The following is a 15,630-nucleotide window of genomic DNA, read 5'->3' as shown; positions in this document are numbered from 1 at the left end:
TTATATCTTCATTAATATTTATTTTCCTTAGTCTATAAATTAAATGGTATTTAATTCAATTGGCATAGTATGAGATTTTATATATACATTAAAAATAAAAAATTCTCTTTCCTAAATTTGGAAAAATGTCAAAAGGAGTAAATTCCATATGCACCCATCTTCTAAAGATTACATTTACTACTAATATACATTTCTTCCAAAAAATATTTCTTTTTTCTTAAATCGGTTTAATGATTGAATTCAATTCTCGTAGATATACATGCATATGTGTGTGTGTGTGTATATTTACGTAGACATGAGATGTAAGAGATAAGAGATTAAACTTGTGTATGTCGATATATATATATATATATCATATACATGTATGTGAACGAGCCACCATCCATTCTTTCCACATGAGGAAAAGCAACTTACTAAAAGATGACAAAAGTTTCTGTCTTTTGTCCCTACCATAAGCACTCCCTCTCTCTCTCTCTCCCCCTCGACGAAACCTTCATTCCTCTTTTATTTCGATTTTTATTTCCTTTTTTTTTCCCCAATTTCATGAATCTTATAAGCATTTTCTTCCATAAATCTTCGGCTCAATCAATGAGATAAAAAAAAAAAAGCTTTCTTCCCCGCCTCGAAAAATACGGCGCCGTTTTCTCGCCTCCACCGCCGGGAAACAGAGTCTCCATAAGAAGGAGTATGGAGGAGACTCTCCGCCTTTCTTCTCCTCCGTATACGCCGGAGAGGATAGCCTCCTCGTTAACATGACTCTCGTTCGCCGTGCGGCGGCTCTCGGCGCGTGTACGTCCTATGTCATCTTTTATGTATATATATATATATATGTATATATTATTACGGGTCTGAATATTATATATATATGTACGGTATTTTGGAAGTGTTATTTTGTTTTGTTGATGTGTTGCAGTTTGCTTGGACGGAAGCTTACCTGCGTATCATCTAGACAGAGGGTTCGGTTCTGGTTCAGACAATTGGCTTCTGCAATTTGAGGTAATTTTCTCCCCTTTTTTTTTTTACCCTTTTTAATATATTTATATTTCTTGCATTTTAAATAGAAAAATAGTGGAAAAAAATACCGTTTAAATGTTTTAAAATGGGATTCTCTGATCAAAAGAATCTTATTGTTTCCCTCTTACGAAAATGACACTTGTGAAAAAAAAAACTGACCGTTATATAAGGTCTTAAATGGAATAGTTTTTATTTTTGGCTTTAGTTTTTAATTTTTGGTTTTTAACTTTTTGATTTGATAAATTTGTAAATCTAAAAATTTGTGACTTTTGATTTTTAGTTCATTTTTTTTATAAAGTAGATTTCCGTATTTTTAGTAAAACCAAAATTTAAAAAATTTGATTGTCAAATTTTTTATTTTTAAAATTCAAAAACTCCGAAAAACCTCTTCCCATCCAATATTTAAAATATGTTAAAGTGATTGCATTTCATTTGTTATGGTTTGATAAAAATTTAGAGAATTCATTATCTGTTTTTTTTCTTCTTCTTCTAAATCTTTCATATAATTTTGTGACATTTCAACTCTTTGAAACTCTTAGTTATAAAAATAACAAATGTTTAAATGCGAGATTTAGGGTAGTTAATGTCGTGCCACAATAGCGATATATAATTTCAACCCACATAAAACAATTAGTCAATGGGTGTTGTACCTTCCATCGGATAGGCAAAATAATTGAATCCAACCAACCTCACATTCCAAGCCAAGGGATTCTCAATGTTCAAATTCCTTTTCATATTCACGCAATTAGGAATATAACATACTGTGGTTTATACATTATAGAGCAAGTATGTATCATGGTAACAAAAAATAGGGAGATAATTTATTATTTTCTATCTTAAATTATGTAAACATTTTTATTTTTCAATTTCTTTATTTTATCACAAAATATTTGGCTTTGAAATGAAATGACAATGCCGTTTTGTTATAAATAAAATATTAAAGTTACACAATAAAAATTTTGAATATTAAAATTTATTCCATCCACCACATTTAAAAAAAAAAAAGAGAACGTAATACGGCGCCGTTTTAGGGGCTTAAGCCCCCCACCAACCCAAACGCATGGTGCTTCGAGCTGGTTAGACTGTGATATCCACGTCATCTATTTATTATGTATTTACAATATTCTCTCTTTTAATAATTATAAATGGACAAAAATACCATCTGAATTTCAACTTTTTAAATGACTTTTTATAATTTTAAAATTTTTTATTTTTTTTTTCGATTTTGCTATTCAGATGTTTTAGTTATGGTGCATTAGATTTTCTGTTAAATACTTCTTTTGTCGTCTTAAATCATGTAGGCACCATGCATCCATCCACATGGGTGCATGGATTATGCAAATTTATAATGATTTGATGGTGTAAAAATGTTTGTTTTTAACTGTGTTAAAAGGAATAAAAATAGTTATATTTGAGAGAAACCTCTAGGTGAATTAGTAAGGATTTCGTCTATCATCCCAAAAATTACGGATTCGATTCTTTATCCACTCATCTATCGTCCGTAAATTATGACCGTCTTATTTTGATGTGTATATTATGTGGTCGTACATGTGGGTGGAGTTTTACCCAACCAATGCACTTGAAAAGTATCGGTTGGGGTTTTCACCATAACAGTAAAATAAAATTAAAATAAATAAAATATAATATATTTTGAGAAAATAAATATATTTTAAATGAAAATTGAATACCAATTGAATTAAAAAATATATATAAAATCCTGAAAGAAATTTTGTAACCAAAATTTTAAAATTATTGAAAAGGAAATGAATTGAAACCGAAATTATTATCCTTGAAACGTAGGAATATATCTATTGTTAATAAAAGAAGTTTGGATAGTGGTATCAATTTTTAATTGAAACCATTTAGTACATGTCCTTTCCATTTGGCTCACTTGATCTAACAATTTTAATTTACTCCGCAACATATTAAAGTTTTATTGATTTATCTACTATTAGCCATATGCATTTAGATAATAACGTGAGATTCTTTTTATACGATAACGAACAATTTATTTTTTTTATCATAAAAACAATTTATTCTTCTGAAATCAAATATTTTAATGTTTTGGTCCAAACATTATTATGTTTTTTTTAAGTAATATCTTTATGCTTGCGTGGAGTTGTACTACATCATAGTTAATTAGATAATCAAATAAGGAAATTAGAGTGTAATTAAATAAATAATAATTAATTGTGAAGGGAGGTGGGTGGTGCAATGACGTGGCATCGTGCGCGGAGAGAGCGACGAGCCGACGCGGTTCGACACGTTTCATGGACAAGCGTGCCGTCTTCTCCGGCATCATGAGCAATAATGCCGCTCTCAACCCAGGTACGGACCACCGCATTACTCACTTCTCGTTTTTAATAATTTCATTATAATATTTTTGCTTCATATATTTATATACATATATATTCAATAGTAGAATTATTAGATATCAATGAAAAGTGGAAACGGACCATAATGGTCCCTAATGCCACATTATTCCTAGATAGCAGCAGAAATATACATTTTTTGGTGGAAATTAGTTTTCTCGTGAGACTTTTTTTTTAAAAAATTTAATTTTTTGTAAAATTATTTTTGAATAATTTTGTCTCTGACAAAAAAGTATATATTTTATTTAATTCGTGTTTTTTTTTGTTTCCTCTATTTTTTCTCTCAGATAACATATGCATTCTTGTTTTTTATTCATTCTAGTATCAGTATATAATATTCTTTTATGTAAAATAACAATATTTCAACTTTCATATTATTATTATATTTTATTTTAGAAATAAAGAGGCATACGACATGTTCCGTCTCGTCTCCTCAGCCTTTTTCACGTGACGGCTCAAAAAGCTCATTAGACCGACGGTTCAACCCTTTTCTTTTTAATAAAATAATCATTATTTATTTGTCTTCTTCTCCATGAGAAAACCACGCTCGACCTACCTCGACACTTAAATTACTGTTTTACCCACCTTAGTATGGATGGTTTTTGATCTTTGGGAGGGTAACAACGTCATCTACTTCTACCCGTGGGCATGTGGAGTCCAGCTTAGTCTGTCTCTATCAAGGTTGCCGCTCGGCTGCATCGTGGGTTTACACTTTTCTCTTTGTAGGACATACATACACACACATACATACATACATACATACGTACGTACATGCATACACTGAATATATATAACATATTGATAGAGAGTGATGGTCCATGGCATCTCTCTCTCTCTCTCTCTCTCTCTCTCTCTCTGGGTCCCAATTTTAGGTTACGTCCCCACGGAAAAGTTAATTCATCCTCGGTTTCAACATTGATCGAATGGTCTGTTGCGTGTTATTCAACGCATCTCCATCTCATTAATTATCAATAGTAGTCCTTGGATAAGGGGAGGGAAACCCATCTCATGTTCGCTATTACATGTCATATGTGTGTGTGTGTATATACATGCACGTATATACGAGAGGGCCATTTATATAAATTTTTCTACATTAAAAAATGTACCGACTTTTAATCGACAGATTTTTACAACTGGAACAAAGTGAGGCTACGTTACTGCGATGGAGCTTCATTTGCCGGAGACAACATATTTGACAACGGGGTATTCCCCCCCCCCCCCCCATTTTTTAATCCATTCGATACCAATCGGTTTTCATAAACCGGTTTTTCGTCGTCTGGGTTTTTGAATTGGATCGTGTCGGTCCGGAAATTGTATCGCTGGATTCGTAAATTTACTAATGTTTACCAATTGAGACAGACATCACTGCTTTATTTCAGAGGACAAAGAATTTGGAAAGCCATCATTCTTGATCTTCTTCCGAAAGGATTAGCTCACGCCCGTAAGGTAAATGCTTTCCCGGGTCCCCTTCGGTATGGTAATTCGGTTTAGCATCTTTGGAATTTGGTATCCAATTTGAATGATCTATAGGAAGATTATATATTGAAAACATAATCCCCACAGTTTGGAAGTATTTTTGAAAATTAACGTGCGAAAAACTGCGGATATTGTGGCTAATCACATGATTTCTCTAAACCGTTGGTTTGGTATCGGTACTCAGGCTTTGTTGACCGGTTGTTCAGCGGGCGGTTTGGCAACGTTTTTGCATTGTGACAATTTCACGAGTTATTTGCCTAAGAACGCAAGTGTTAAGTGCATGAGTGATGCTGGATTCTTTCTTGACGCGTGAGTTTTCTTGTTCCAAATCGTTCTTTCACCGTACTGGAATCGGTATATTAACGAACCGGTTTTTGTTTTTTTACAGAATCGATGTAGCATCAAACCGGACCATGAGATCCTTTTACGAACAACTTGTCTCTTTACAGGTATGTTCTCTTTCCTTTTTGTCCCTTTCTATTTTCTTAGGTGAATATTTTACTTTTAGTAAACCGAACCAAATCAAACCAAACAAAGTATTGCTGTTCAATCCGGTTCGGTCTGCACTCGGTTCGAATATTTTAGTTAGTTTCTTATATTTGAGGACCGGACTTTTCAGGGTGTGCAGAAAAACCTCGATCCAAGCTGCATGCGTTCATTTTCTCCAGACCCGACTCTGGTACAATCTAATATCCCAAAAATATCTATCTTTTTGTTTCGTAGATTATTTTTATATAAAATTATTAAAACAATCTCTAAATCATTAAAAAAATAATAACTTTGCAGTGTTTTTTTCCGCAATATGTGTTGCGATTTATCAAAACGCCATTTTTCATCCTGAACTCAGTCTATGATGTTTTCCAGGTTCGTCCTTCTTTTCGATCTTTTTTTAAACTGTTTATCGAGTTAATGAAATTGTGAAAATGATTGGGACAGGGTGTTTGGGCAGTGAGAAAGTGAAGATAATAGCTAAGAAAATGGTCTAGAATTCAGATAGAAAATAACCAAACCGAAAACCAAATCTCATGTACTTAATACCCTTCTTGGTTTATCTTGAAAATCTTGCTATATGTTCGGGTGTCTCCTCATGTGCCAGTTTTGGTGTTAGTTCCCATCGAAGACAGACGTGAAAGTACGGATCAATTATTGGTTATTGAAACCGGTACCGGTTAGTTTGGTAAATCTAATCCGGTTTAACAAATCCGTAAACAGTTTCATCATGGGTTAGTTCCACCTTCTGCCGATCGGACCGGACGTTGGAACCGATGCAAGCTTAATGCAACTGCGTGTAATCCGCATCAGCTCGATGCTCTTCAAGGTTCAAACATTTTCCCACCTCAATCTCATACACAATTTTGTATCATTCCTTTCTATCTTAATCACAGTTTTGGTATGTGTCGGTTTGGTTTGAACCTTGAACCAGACCGATCCGAACTAAAACAAATCGCCTCTCAAGTCCTAGAGTTGGATCAATTACAGGGCATAGCTCTGAAAATCGGCTTTGGCCCGTCGGATGGAATGATCCGAACCGTTGAATTAGCGGTACAATTCTGAAATTGTCTGGCCCGGTATAACGCATAACCGCCGGTTTTGTTTTGGGTTTCGATCAGGTTTCAGGCGAGATATGTTGGGAGCTCTGATGAATTTCTATAAAAACTCGAGGACAGGAGGAATGTTCATCAACTCATGCTTTGATCATTGCCAAAGTGCTCTGCAAGAGACTTGGTTCGCCATTGATTCACCTAGAATTCACAACAAGGTAAACCCGGAACCCTCTTCCCCGGTTTTGAAATAACCAGAACTGAATACCGGGACTCCGGTTTGGCTCTTTATGTGAACCGGTTTCTATACCAACAACAATTGAGGATGATCTTACAAGATATTTATTGTCTTTCAGACAATTGCAGAAGCGGTGGGAGATTGGTATTATGGGCGAAAGATATCCAAAGAGATTGATTGCGCGTATCCATGCTTTGTTGACCGGTTGTTCAGCGGGCGGTTTGGCAACGTTTTTGCATTGTGACAATTTCACGAGTTATTTGCCTAAGAACGCAAGTGTTAAGTGCATGAGTGATGCTGGATTCTTTCTTGACGCGTGAGTTTTCTTGTTCCAAATCGTTCTTTCACCGTACTGGAATCGGTATATTTATGAACCGGTTTTTGTTTTTTTTTTACAGAATCGATGTAGCATCAAACCGGACCATGAGATCCTTTTACGAACAACTTGTCTCTTTACAGGTATGTTCTCTTTCCTTTTTGTCCCTTTCTATTTTCTTAGGTGAATATTTTACTTTTAGTAAACCGAACCAAATCAAACCAAACAAAGTATTGCTGTTCAATCCGGTTCGGTCTGCACTCGGTTCGAATATTTTAGTTAGTTTCTTATATTTGAGGACCGGACTTTTCAGGGTGTGCAGAAAAACCTCGATCCAAGCTGCATGCGTTCATTTTCTCCAGACCCGACTCTGGTACAATCTAATATCCCAAAAATATCTATCTTTTTGTTTCGTAGATTATTTTTATATAAAATTATTAAAACAATCTCTAAATCATTAAAAAAATAATAACTTTGCAGTGTTTTTTTCCGCAATATGTGTTGCGATTTATCAAAACGCCATTTTTCATCCTGAACTCAGTCTATGATGTTTTCCAGGTTCGTCCTTCTTTTCGATCTTTCTTTAAGCAGTTTATCGAGTTAATGAAATTGTGAAAATGATTGGGACAGGGTGTTTGGGCGGTGAGAAAGTGAAGATAATAGCTAAGAAAATGGTCTAGAATTCAGATAGAAAATAACCAAACCGAAAACCAAATCTCATGTACTTAATACCCTTCTTGGTTTATCTTGAAAATCTTGCTATATGTTCGGGTGTCTCCTCATGTGCCAGTTTTGGTGTTAGTTCCCATCGAAGACAGACGTGAAAGTACGGATCAATTATTGGTTATTGAAACCGGTACCGGTTAGTTTGGTAAATCTAATCCGGTTTAACAAATCCGTAAACAGTTTCATCATGGGTTAGTTCCACCATCTGCCGATCGGACCGGACGTTGGAACCGATGCAAGCTTAATGCAACTGCGTGTAATCCGCATCAGCTCGATGCTCTTCAAGGTTCAAACATTTTCCCACCTCAATCTCATACACAATTTGTATCATTCCTTTCTATCTTAATCACAGTTTTGGTATGTGTCGGTTTGGTTTGAACCTTGAACCAGACCGATCCGAACTAAAACAAATCGCCTCTCAAGTCCTAGAGTTGGATCAATTACAGGGCATAGCTCTGAAAATCGGCTTTGGCCCGTCGGATGGAATGATCCGAACCGTTGAATTAGCGGTACAATTCTGAAATTGTCTGGCCCGGTATAACGCATAACCGCCGGTTTTGTTTTGGGTTTCGATCAGGTTTCAGGCGAGATATGTTGGGAGCTCTGATGAATTTCTATAAAAACTCGAGGACAGGAGGAATGTTCATCAACTCATGCTTTGATCATTGCCAAAGTGCTCTGCAAGAGACTTGGTTCGCCATTGATTCACCTAGAATTCACAACAAGGTAAACCCGGAACCCTCTTCCCCGGTTTTGAAATAACCAGAACTGAATACCGGGACTCCGGTTTGGCTCTTTATGTGAACCGGTTTCTATACCAACAACAATTGAGGATGATCTTACAAGATATTTATTGTCTTTCAGACAATTGCAGAAGCGGTGGGAGATTGGTATTATGGGCGAAAGATATCCAAAGAGATTGATTGCGCGTATCCATGCGACACCACGTGTCACAACCTCATCCCTACTTCAGTTTCTATACATCAATCTCCGGTAAATTTGGAACTTTAAAATTCCTTTTAATGCGATCTTATATATAAATAAACATTTGTGAAATTCGGGTCAAGCCAACTCATCCTTCTGCATTGCAGTTTCCTAAATTTTGATTGATTTATAAAATAATACGATTATTTTTTAATAAAAATTATTGTAATATTATATAAAATTTATTACTCTCTCCGTTTCATTTTATATAATGTTTAAAAATTCTACACACATTAAAAAAATAATGTTTTATCCAAAATAAAAATATTTTGTATAGATAATTGTTATCTCTAAACATTTAGAATATTTAAATGTTACTATTAACTAAAGATAAATTTGGAAAAATATTAAAAATTACATTAAAAATATGAAACGTCATTTATTTTAAATTTTTTGTTCTAAAACATTATCTAAAATGAAAGAGGGAGTAATTTATAATAAAATTGTGAGAGAGATTAGATAATAAGTATAATTAATGAGAAGGAAATTATTAATTGAAATATTATATATAAATAAAAAGGCTCGCTTGAGTGAAATTTATTGATTTATGAATTATAAAATATAAATACGAAGAATTAACCCTCACCAGCCAGTTAATTAAAAAAAGTTTTTTTTTCATCCTCGTTAGTTATAATTTGTTTTCATATTCAATTTCTGTAAAATTCCAATTTCAATCCCAAATATATATGGTTGTGTAATGTCATGAAACGTTATTCATTAATATAATATATGTTTCTTTTTGTGTTTTTTTTCTTATTCAAGGCTGAAACTGGTTCCGGCTTTAACTGTAGTCCATTGACACGTAGTTTTTTTTCCCTTTATTGGGTTTATTTAGATTTTTTTTGGCAATGTAGGGTTGTGACTGTATCAGAAGTTAAGGACCACGCAAGTTGTCCTGATAATTTATATTTTAAGTCTCCATGTGCAGTAGATACACAATAAAAAAACCATTAAAAATAAATAAATTATGTGATGGGCTGTGAGATAATATGAAATTTTAATAATTTTAAATTCGTTTAGATGGAACCTTAAATATTATATATTTTTTGTGTGATTGGCACCGCAGCGGGGAGCGGAAAAGATGTACTCTCTCATTTCATAATATTTTAAGTTGTAACCTATTTTTATGTTACTAAATAACTGTTGTTTAGTTTTTTTAGATAAAATTTTAAAATACTTTCTAGTTTTATCCTTAATAAAAACTATCAAATTCCAATGGAAAATTAAAGGGTAAATATGACCTTTCTTATTTTTTTTTTAAATACAAAAAATCGAGGGGAGTATAATGTAAATATGGTAACGACAAACCCAAATTGATTACTCCAATCCAAGGAAACGCGCAACGCGCTCCTTATTTTAGACCCTTTCCACTTAAATTACGACTATCGTTTTTGAAAATATGTTTTCCAACGAAATAATATATATATTATTTTTTTTTTCGTGATTCTCGATTGGTTATTTATGTATTATTTTCCTCAGTTTTCTATTTAAAATATATTGACAGGTCTTTGATTTTAAAAAAATCGGTTATATTATTTATTTTGTCGAGTTATAATGGCACATATTAGTGCTCGTAGTCGTATGTATGATACCGAGTTGGAAAGTAGAGATAATTAGGCTAATGATAATTTATTCGAACTTTATAATTCGGTGGGTTTCCCCGAAGTTGTCGCGTTTAAATATGTTTCCATCTTTTTTTCTTCCAAAAAAGACATCCAATTTTTTGTTATAATGAGTAGAATTGAATATTTTGATTTGAATATATATATCTTCAAAGGTTTAATTTTTTTTATTTATGGGATAAATTTGATAAAATATATTTATATATTATTGAATTAATTTTTTATACAAAAAATAACCACATTAATTGAGAAGACTATGGTAAAAGGATGAAAAGACAGGTAACCTAAAAAAAAGTGGCAATTGGGTTTTACGATTTAAGTAAAGGCTCAAAGGTTAGTGACATAATTAATGGAATAGACAATAATTATAACACTTAATCGTTTACCTATTTTTAATTCAATTCTATAATTACAACCAAAAACTCGTATCACATCGGAAAATTACCAAAATGTCCACCTCTTCCTCTTCAATTTAGGCAGCTATTGACACCTCATCAAAAACCGTCACGATCTCGCCACGTGGCATCTTCTCCCCCGGCGTCTTCCTATAAATAACGTCCTCCATACCCACCTCGGGCTGCGAAGCCATCTCCCTCTCGTTCTCCGTCTCAATCTTTTCCTTGGCCTCGTTTTGTATTGTATTCCACAGAAAACGGGGATATGGATAGCGATACACTCACCGGATTGTTGAAGAAGGTCGCCGGAAAATTTCCCGACCAGCGAGCGCTTTCGGTCTCCGGGAAGTTCGATCTAACTCACGCTCGGCTCCAGGAGCTGATCGAACGCGCCGCCTCACGCCTCGTCTCCGGCGCCGGCATCGTGCCCGGCGATGTGGTCGCTCTCACCTTCCCTAACGCTGTCGAGGTATTGGTTTTTCTTTTTCTGGTACGGCGGCGCCATTGAACGCGGCGTACACGGCGGAGGAATTCGAGTTCTACCTGTCGGATTCAGGGTCAAAGCTCTTAATTACCTCTCACGAAGGCAACGCCGCGGCTCAAGCGGCGGCTTCCAAGCTCAGCATCCCTCACGCCACTGCAGCGCTCTCCGCTGCCGACTCCGACCTATCCCTCTCCGTTGCCAACTCTGACTCGGTTGTTGACTCGGTGGCCGAACTCGTTAACGATCCGAACGATGTCTCACTCTTCCTCCACACCTCTGGTACCACGAGCCGTCCCAAGGGCGTGCCGCTGACGCAGCTGAACCTGGTCTCGTCGGTCCGGAACATCAGATCGGTTTACAAACTCTCTGAGTCTGACTCGACGGTGATCGTTCTCCCGCTGTTCCATGTTCACGGTTTGTTGGCCGGACTGCTAAGCTCACTCGGAGCCGGTGGGGCGGTGACTCTTCCGGCCGCCGGTAGATTCTCTGCCTCCACGTTTTGGGGAGACATGAAAAAGTATAACGCAACATGGTACACTGCTGTTCCTACGATTCATCAGATCATATTGGATCGCCACTCGAGCACCCCTGAATCATACTACCCGAAACTCCGATTCATCAGGAGCTGTAGTGCTTCTTTGGCTCCGGTAATACTTTTGATTCCATCACATCTGCAGATATTTAAACCACCAATGCATGTTAATACTGTTGGAGTTCTTGGTTGTCCTGATTAAATTTCTGGTTTTTGTTTCAACTCCATGATTTGATTTCCCAACAGGTGATCCTGTCTCGGCTAGAGGAAGCTTTTGGAGCCCCGGTCCTCGAGGCCTACGCAATGACAGAGGCGACACACCTGATGTGTTCGAACCCATTGCCGGAGGACGGCCCACACAAGCCAGGATCAGTTGGGAAACCCGTGGGTCAAGAAATGGCGATTCTGAACGAGAAAGGGGAGACACAAGAGCCGAATAACAACGGGGAGGTCTGTATCAGAGGGCCGAACGTGACGAAGGGATACAAGAACAACCCAGAGGCCAACAAGACGGCTTTCGAGTTCGGGTGGTTCCACACGGGGGATCTCGGTTTCTTGGACTCTGACGGTTATTTGCATCTCGTCGGTCGGATCAAGGAGCTCATTAACCGCGGAGGTCAGACACTCTTTTCCTTTCTAACATCAAGTGTCTACATTTATACATGTGTTGATGGATCTGAGTTGTGGAATCAGGTGAGAAGATATCACCCATCGAAGTAGACGCAGTACTCATATCGCATCCAGACGTTGCCCAAGCCGTTGCGTTTGGGGTTCCTGATGACAAATACGGCGAAGAGGTAACAACGAAAACAAAACAAACTCTCGTCCTGCCATATATATTTTTGTTTGCTTACTAATCTATGTGTTTTGTATTTTGACAGATAAACTCGGCGGTGATTCCAAGAGAGGGATCGAACCTGACGGAAGAGGATGTCAGGGCATTCTGCAAGAAGAACTTGGCGGCATTCAAGGTTCCAAAGAAAGTGTTCATCACCGATAACCTCCCCAAGACTGCCACCGGCAAAATCCAGCGCCGCATAGTGGCACAGCACTTCCTCAACCAAACCCCTTCCTCCTAAAAGAATAATAATGGTAATAAAAACAAATCCATGTCTTTTTTGTCTATGCTTCATAATCTTAATAAATAGAGGGTGGGAATAAAGTTCCGTCTTCTACAATTTATTTAGAGAGATGACGGAGTTCTGTTTTTTGGTTGAAGGGGAGGGGAAGTAATATTTGGTATATGCGTCTTCAAAATCAGAAACCCATCATTTCTGGCTTATCTTAAAAGTTCCTAAAGAAACAGTTGCCTTTTTTCTTTGAACTAAAAAAACCGGTGGCTATTTCGGATGTTCTTTGACTTCAGGGTATGACAGTGGACCACCATGGTAACGTTCCCCCTGATCTTTGAATAAATAAAAAAAAATGAACCCTAAAGGACGAAATGTTGCAATTCTCAAAAGACAAACGCATGAGTAATTTTGGGACTAGAAAACCGAAGACAGGGAAAACAGCATATAACGTTTGCCACAAAGGCTTTTGCAAAATATCACAACCCACACAACAGAAACAGAAATTCAACCAAAGACCAAAGACCAATCTCCTACACTCTAAAAAAAGGACCTACAGCTCCACCCACAAAACAAGACACAGAAACCGGAAAACACGGAGACCCCAACCGGGGTTTCTAGCTACGCACACTACTTCAACTCTCAAGCCAAGAAGACACGATTAGCAGAAGCTACAATATCTTTTTTGAAGGCAAACCAGGAAAAAAAAAAGAAGACCAAATCCAAACTTTGATTCTCATTATTGCCCGTCCTGGACTGCTCCTTCTTCTTCTTCATCTTCATACTCGTAACCTTCCTCATCGTCGGCCGTGGCATCCTGGTACTGCTGATACTCAGAAACCAGATCGTTCATGTTGCTCTCTGCTTCCGTGAACTCCATCTCATCCATTCCTTCTCCCGTGTACCAGTGCAAGAACGCCTTCCTCCTGAACATAGCCGTGAACTGCTCGCTCACCCTCCTGAACATCTCCTGTATCGAGGTTGAGTTCCCTATGAACGTCGATGCCATTTTCAGACCCGTCGGCGGGATGTCACACACCGTCGATTTCACGTTGTTTGGGATCCATTCCACAAAGTAGGACGAGTTCTTGTTCTGCACGTTGATCATCTGCTCATCCACTTCTTTGGTGCTCATCTTGCCTCTGAACATGGCTGAGGCCGTGAGGTACCTGCCATGGCGAGGGTCGGCTGCACACATCATGTTCTTCGCATCCCACATCTGCTGGGTCAGCTCGGGGACTGTGAGGGCTCGGTATTGCTGGGACCCACGAGATGTGAGAGGCGCAAACCCGACCATGAAGAAATGTAGACGAGGGAAGGGGATCAGGTTGACGGCAAGCTTCCTCAGGTCGGAGTTAAGCTGACCAGGGAACCGAAGGCAGCAAGTGACGCCACTCATGGTGGCAGAGATCAGGTGATTCAAGTCTCCAACTGTAACCGAATATCAAACGAACAATTTCAGTTCAGGCGAAGCAGATCTGAATTGGCAATGGATTAGCTTGAACCATAATATCTCAGATCATGCAAACCATTTGATTAATACTTCTTATGTTAGAACGATGAATGGTGCACATATCGCTGAAAATCTCAAAGAACTGAAGAAGAAAGGAAACTTACAGCTTGGAGTGGTGAGCTTCAGAGTTCTGAAGCAAATATCATAGAGAGCCTCATTATCGAGGACCATACACTCGTCGGCATTCTCTACAAGCTGATGGACAGAGAGTGTAGCATTGTATGGCTCAACAACAGTGTCGGACACTTTCGGTGAGGGGAACACAGAAAAAGTCAGCATCATCCGGTCTGGGTACTCTTCCCTTATCTTCGAAATGAGCAATGTACCCATCCCCGACCCCGTCCCTCCACCCAACGAGTGGCACACTTGGAATCCTGGAGATGTCACACAAACATATCATCTGAATATCCGAAACACGTCTGATCTTACATTGCATAAAACAAGTCCTGGTAGGGTAACGACAAGTATTATTCCACAGAAATAAATTTCTTCCTCGTTTCCCAAATCAAATCGATGCATATTAATGTTTTGAGTAATCTGTCATTCTATATATATTTTTGTTTGCTTACTAATCTATGTGTTTTGTATTTTGACAGATAAACTCGGCGGTGATTCCAAGAGAGGGATCGAACCTGACGGAAGAGGATGTCAGGGCATTCTGCAAGAAGAACTTGGCGGCATTCAAGGTTCCAAAGAAAGTGTTCATCACCGATAACCTCCCCAAGACTGCCACCGGCAAAATCCAGCGCCGCATAGTGGCACAGCACTTCCTCAACCAAACCCCTTCCTCCTAAAAGAATAATAATGGTAATAAAAACAAATCCATGTCTTTTTTGTCTATGCTTCATAATCTTAATAAATAGAGGGTGGGAATAAAGTTCCGTCTTCTACAATTTATTTAGAGAGATGACGGAGTTCTGTTTTTGGGTTGAAGGGGAGGGGAAGTAATATTTGGTATATGCGTCTTCAAAATCAGAAACCCATCATTTCTGGCTTATCTTAAAAGTTCCTAAAGAAACAGTAGCCTTTTTTCTTTGAACTAAAAAAACCGGTGGCTATTTCGGATGTTCTTTGACTTCAGGGTATGACAGTGGACCACCATGGTAACGTTCCCCCTGATCTTTGAATAAATAAAAAAAATGAACCCTAAAGGACGAAATGTTGCAATTCTCAAAAGACAAACGCATGAGTAATTTTGGGACTAGAAAACCGAAGACAGAAATTCAACCACACAACAGAAACAGAAATTCAACCAAAGACCAAAGACCAATCTCCTACACTCTAAAAAAAGGACCTACAGCTCCACCCACAAAACAAGACAAAAAAAAAAAAAAAAAAAGAAGCCAG

The 15,630-nt window shown here is 37.5% G+C and overlaps 4 protein-coding genes across 4 annotated transcripts; 3 read left to right on the top strand and 1 right to left on the bottom strand.

The window, feature by feature from the left end:
• The first annotated feature begins 706 nt into the window (after positions 1 to 706).
• LOC104821578 (pectin acetylesterase 9-like) lies at positions 707 to 6,885 on the top strand. The gene is made up of 12 exons (XM_010552499.2): positions 707 to 789; positions 914 to 996; positions 3,213 to 3,342; positions 4,510 to 4,589; positions 4,746 to 4,832; positions 5,047 to 5,171; positions 5,251 to 5,311; positions 5,482 to 5,541; positions 5,649 to 5,726; positions 6,075 to 6,180; positions 6,473 to 6,621; positions 6,760 to 6,885. The coding sequence occupies exons 1-12, from the start codon at positions 753 to 755 to the stop codon at positions 6,883 to 6,885; spliced, it is 1,122 nt and encodes a 373-aa protein (XP_010550801.2). The 5' UTR covers positions 707 to 752.
• LOC104821547 (pectin acetylesterase 9-like) lies at positions 6,839 to 8,804 on the top strand. Its single transcript, XM_010552469.1, has 7 exons — positions 6,839 to 6,957; positions 7,040 to 7,100; positions 7,271 to 7,330; positions 7,438 to 7,515; positions 7,864 to 7,969; positions 8,261 to 8,409; positions 8,548 to 8,804. The coding sequence occupies exons 1-7, from the start codon at positions 6,929 to 6,931 to the stop codon at positions 8,692 to 8,694; spliced, it is 630 nt and encodes a 209-aa protein (XP_010550771.1). The 5' UTR covers positions 6,839 to 6,928; the 3' UTR covers positions 8,695 to 8,804.
• Positions 8,805 to 10,864: 2,060 nt separating this feature from the next.
• On the top strand, positions 10,865 to 12,890 carry LOC104821545 (oxalate--CoA ligase). Its single transcript, XM_010552467.2, is given in 5 exon segments — positions 10,865 to 11,166; positions 11,169 to 11,815; positions 11,947 to 12,316; positions 12,394 to 12,497; positions 12,582 to 12,890. Coding segments are annotated over 5 exon segments (1,536 nt in total). The 5' UTR covers positions 10,865 to 10,949; the 3' UTR covers positions 12,780 to 12,890.
• Positions 12,891 to 13,258: 368 nt separating this feature from the next.
• LOC104821546 (tubulin beta-8 chain-like) lies at positions 13,259 to 14,791 on the bottom strand. The gene is made up of 2 exons (XM_010552468.2): positions 14,388 to 14,791; positions 13,259 to 14,201 (listed from the first exon to the last, which is right to left on the bottom strand). Exons 1-2 carry the CDS (start codon positions 14,611 to 14,613, stop codon positions 13,510 to 13,512), a joined length of 918 nt encoding a protein of 305 aa, XP_010550770.1. The 5' UTR covers positions 14,614 to 14,791; the 3' UTR covers positions 13,259 to 13,509.
• Between the last annotated feature and the right edge of the window lie 839 nt (positions 14,792 to 15,630).

This window comes from Tarenaya hassleriana, unplaced genomic scaffold (genome assembly GCF_000463585.1).
Source record: "Tarenaya hassleriana unplaced genomic scaffold, ASM46358v1 Cleome33, whole genome shotgun sequence".
NCBI lineage: Eukaryota > Viridiplantae > Streptophyta > Magnoliopsida > Brassicales > Cleomaceae > Tarenaya > Tarenaya hassleriana.
This window is presented reverse-complemented; position numbering and strand designations above follow the sequence as displayed.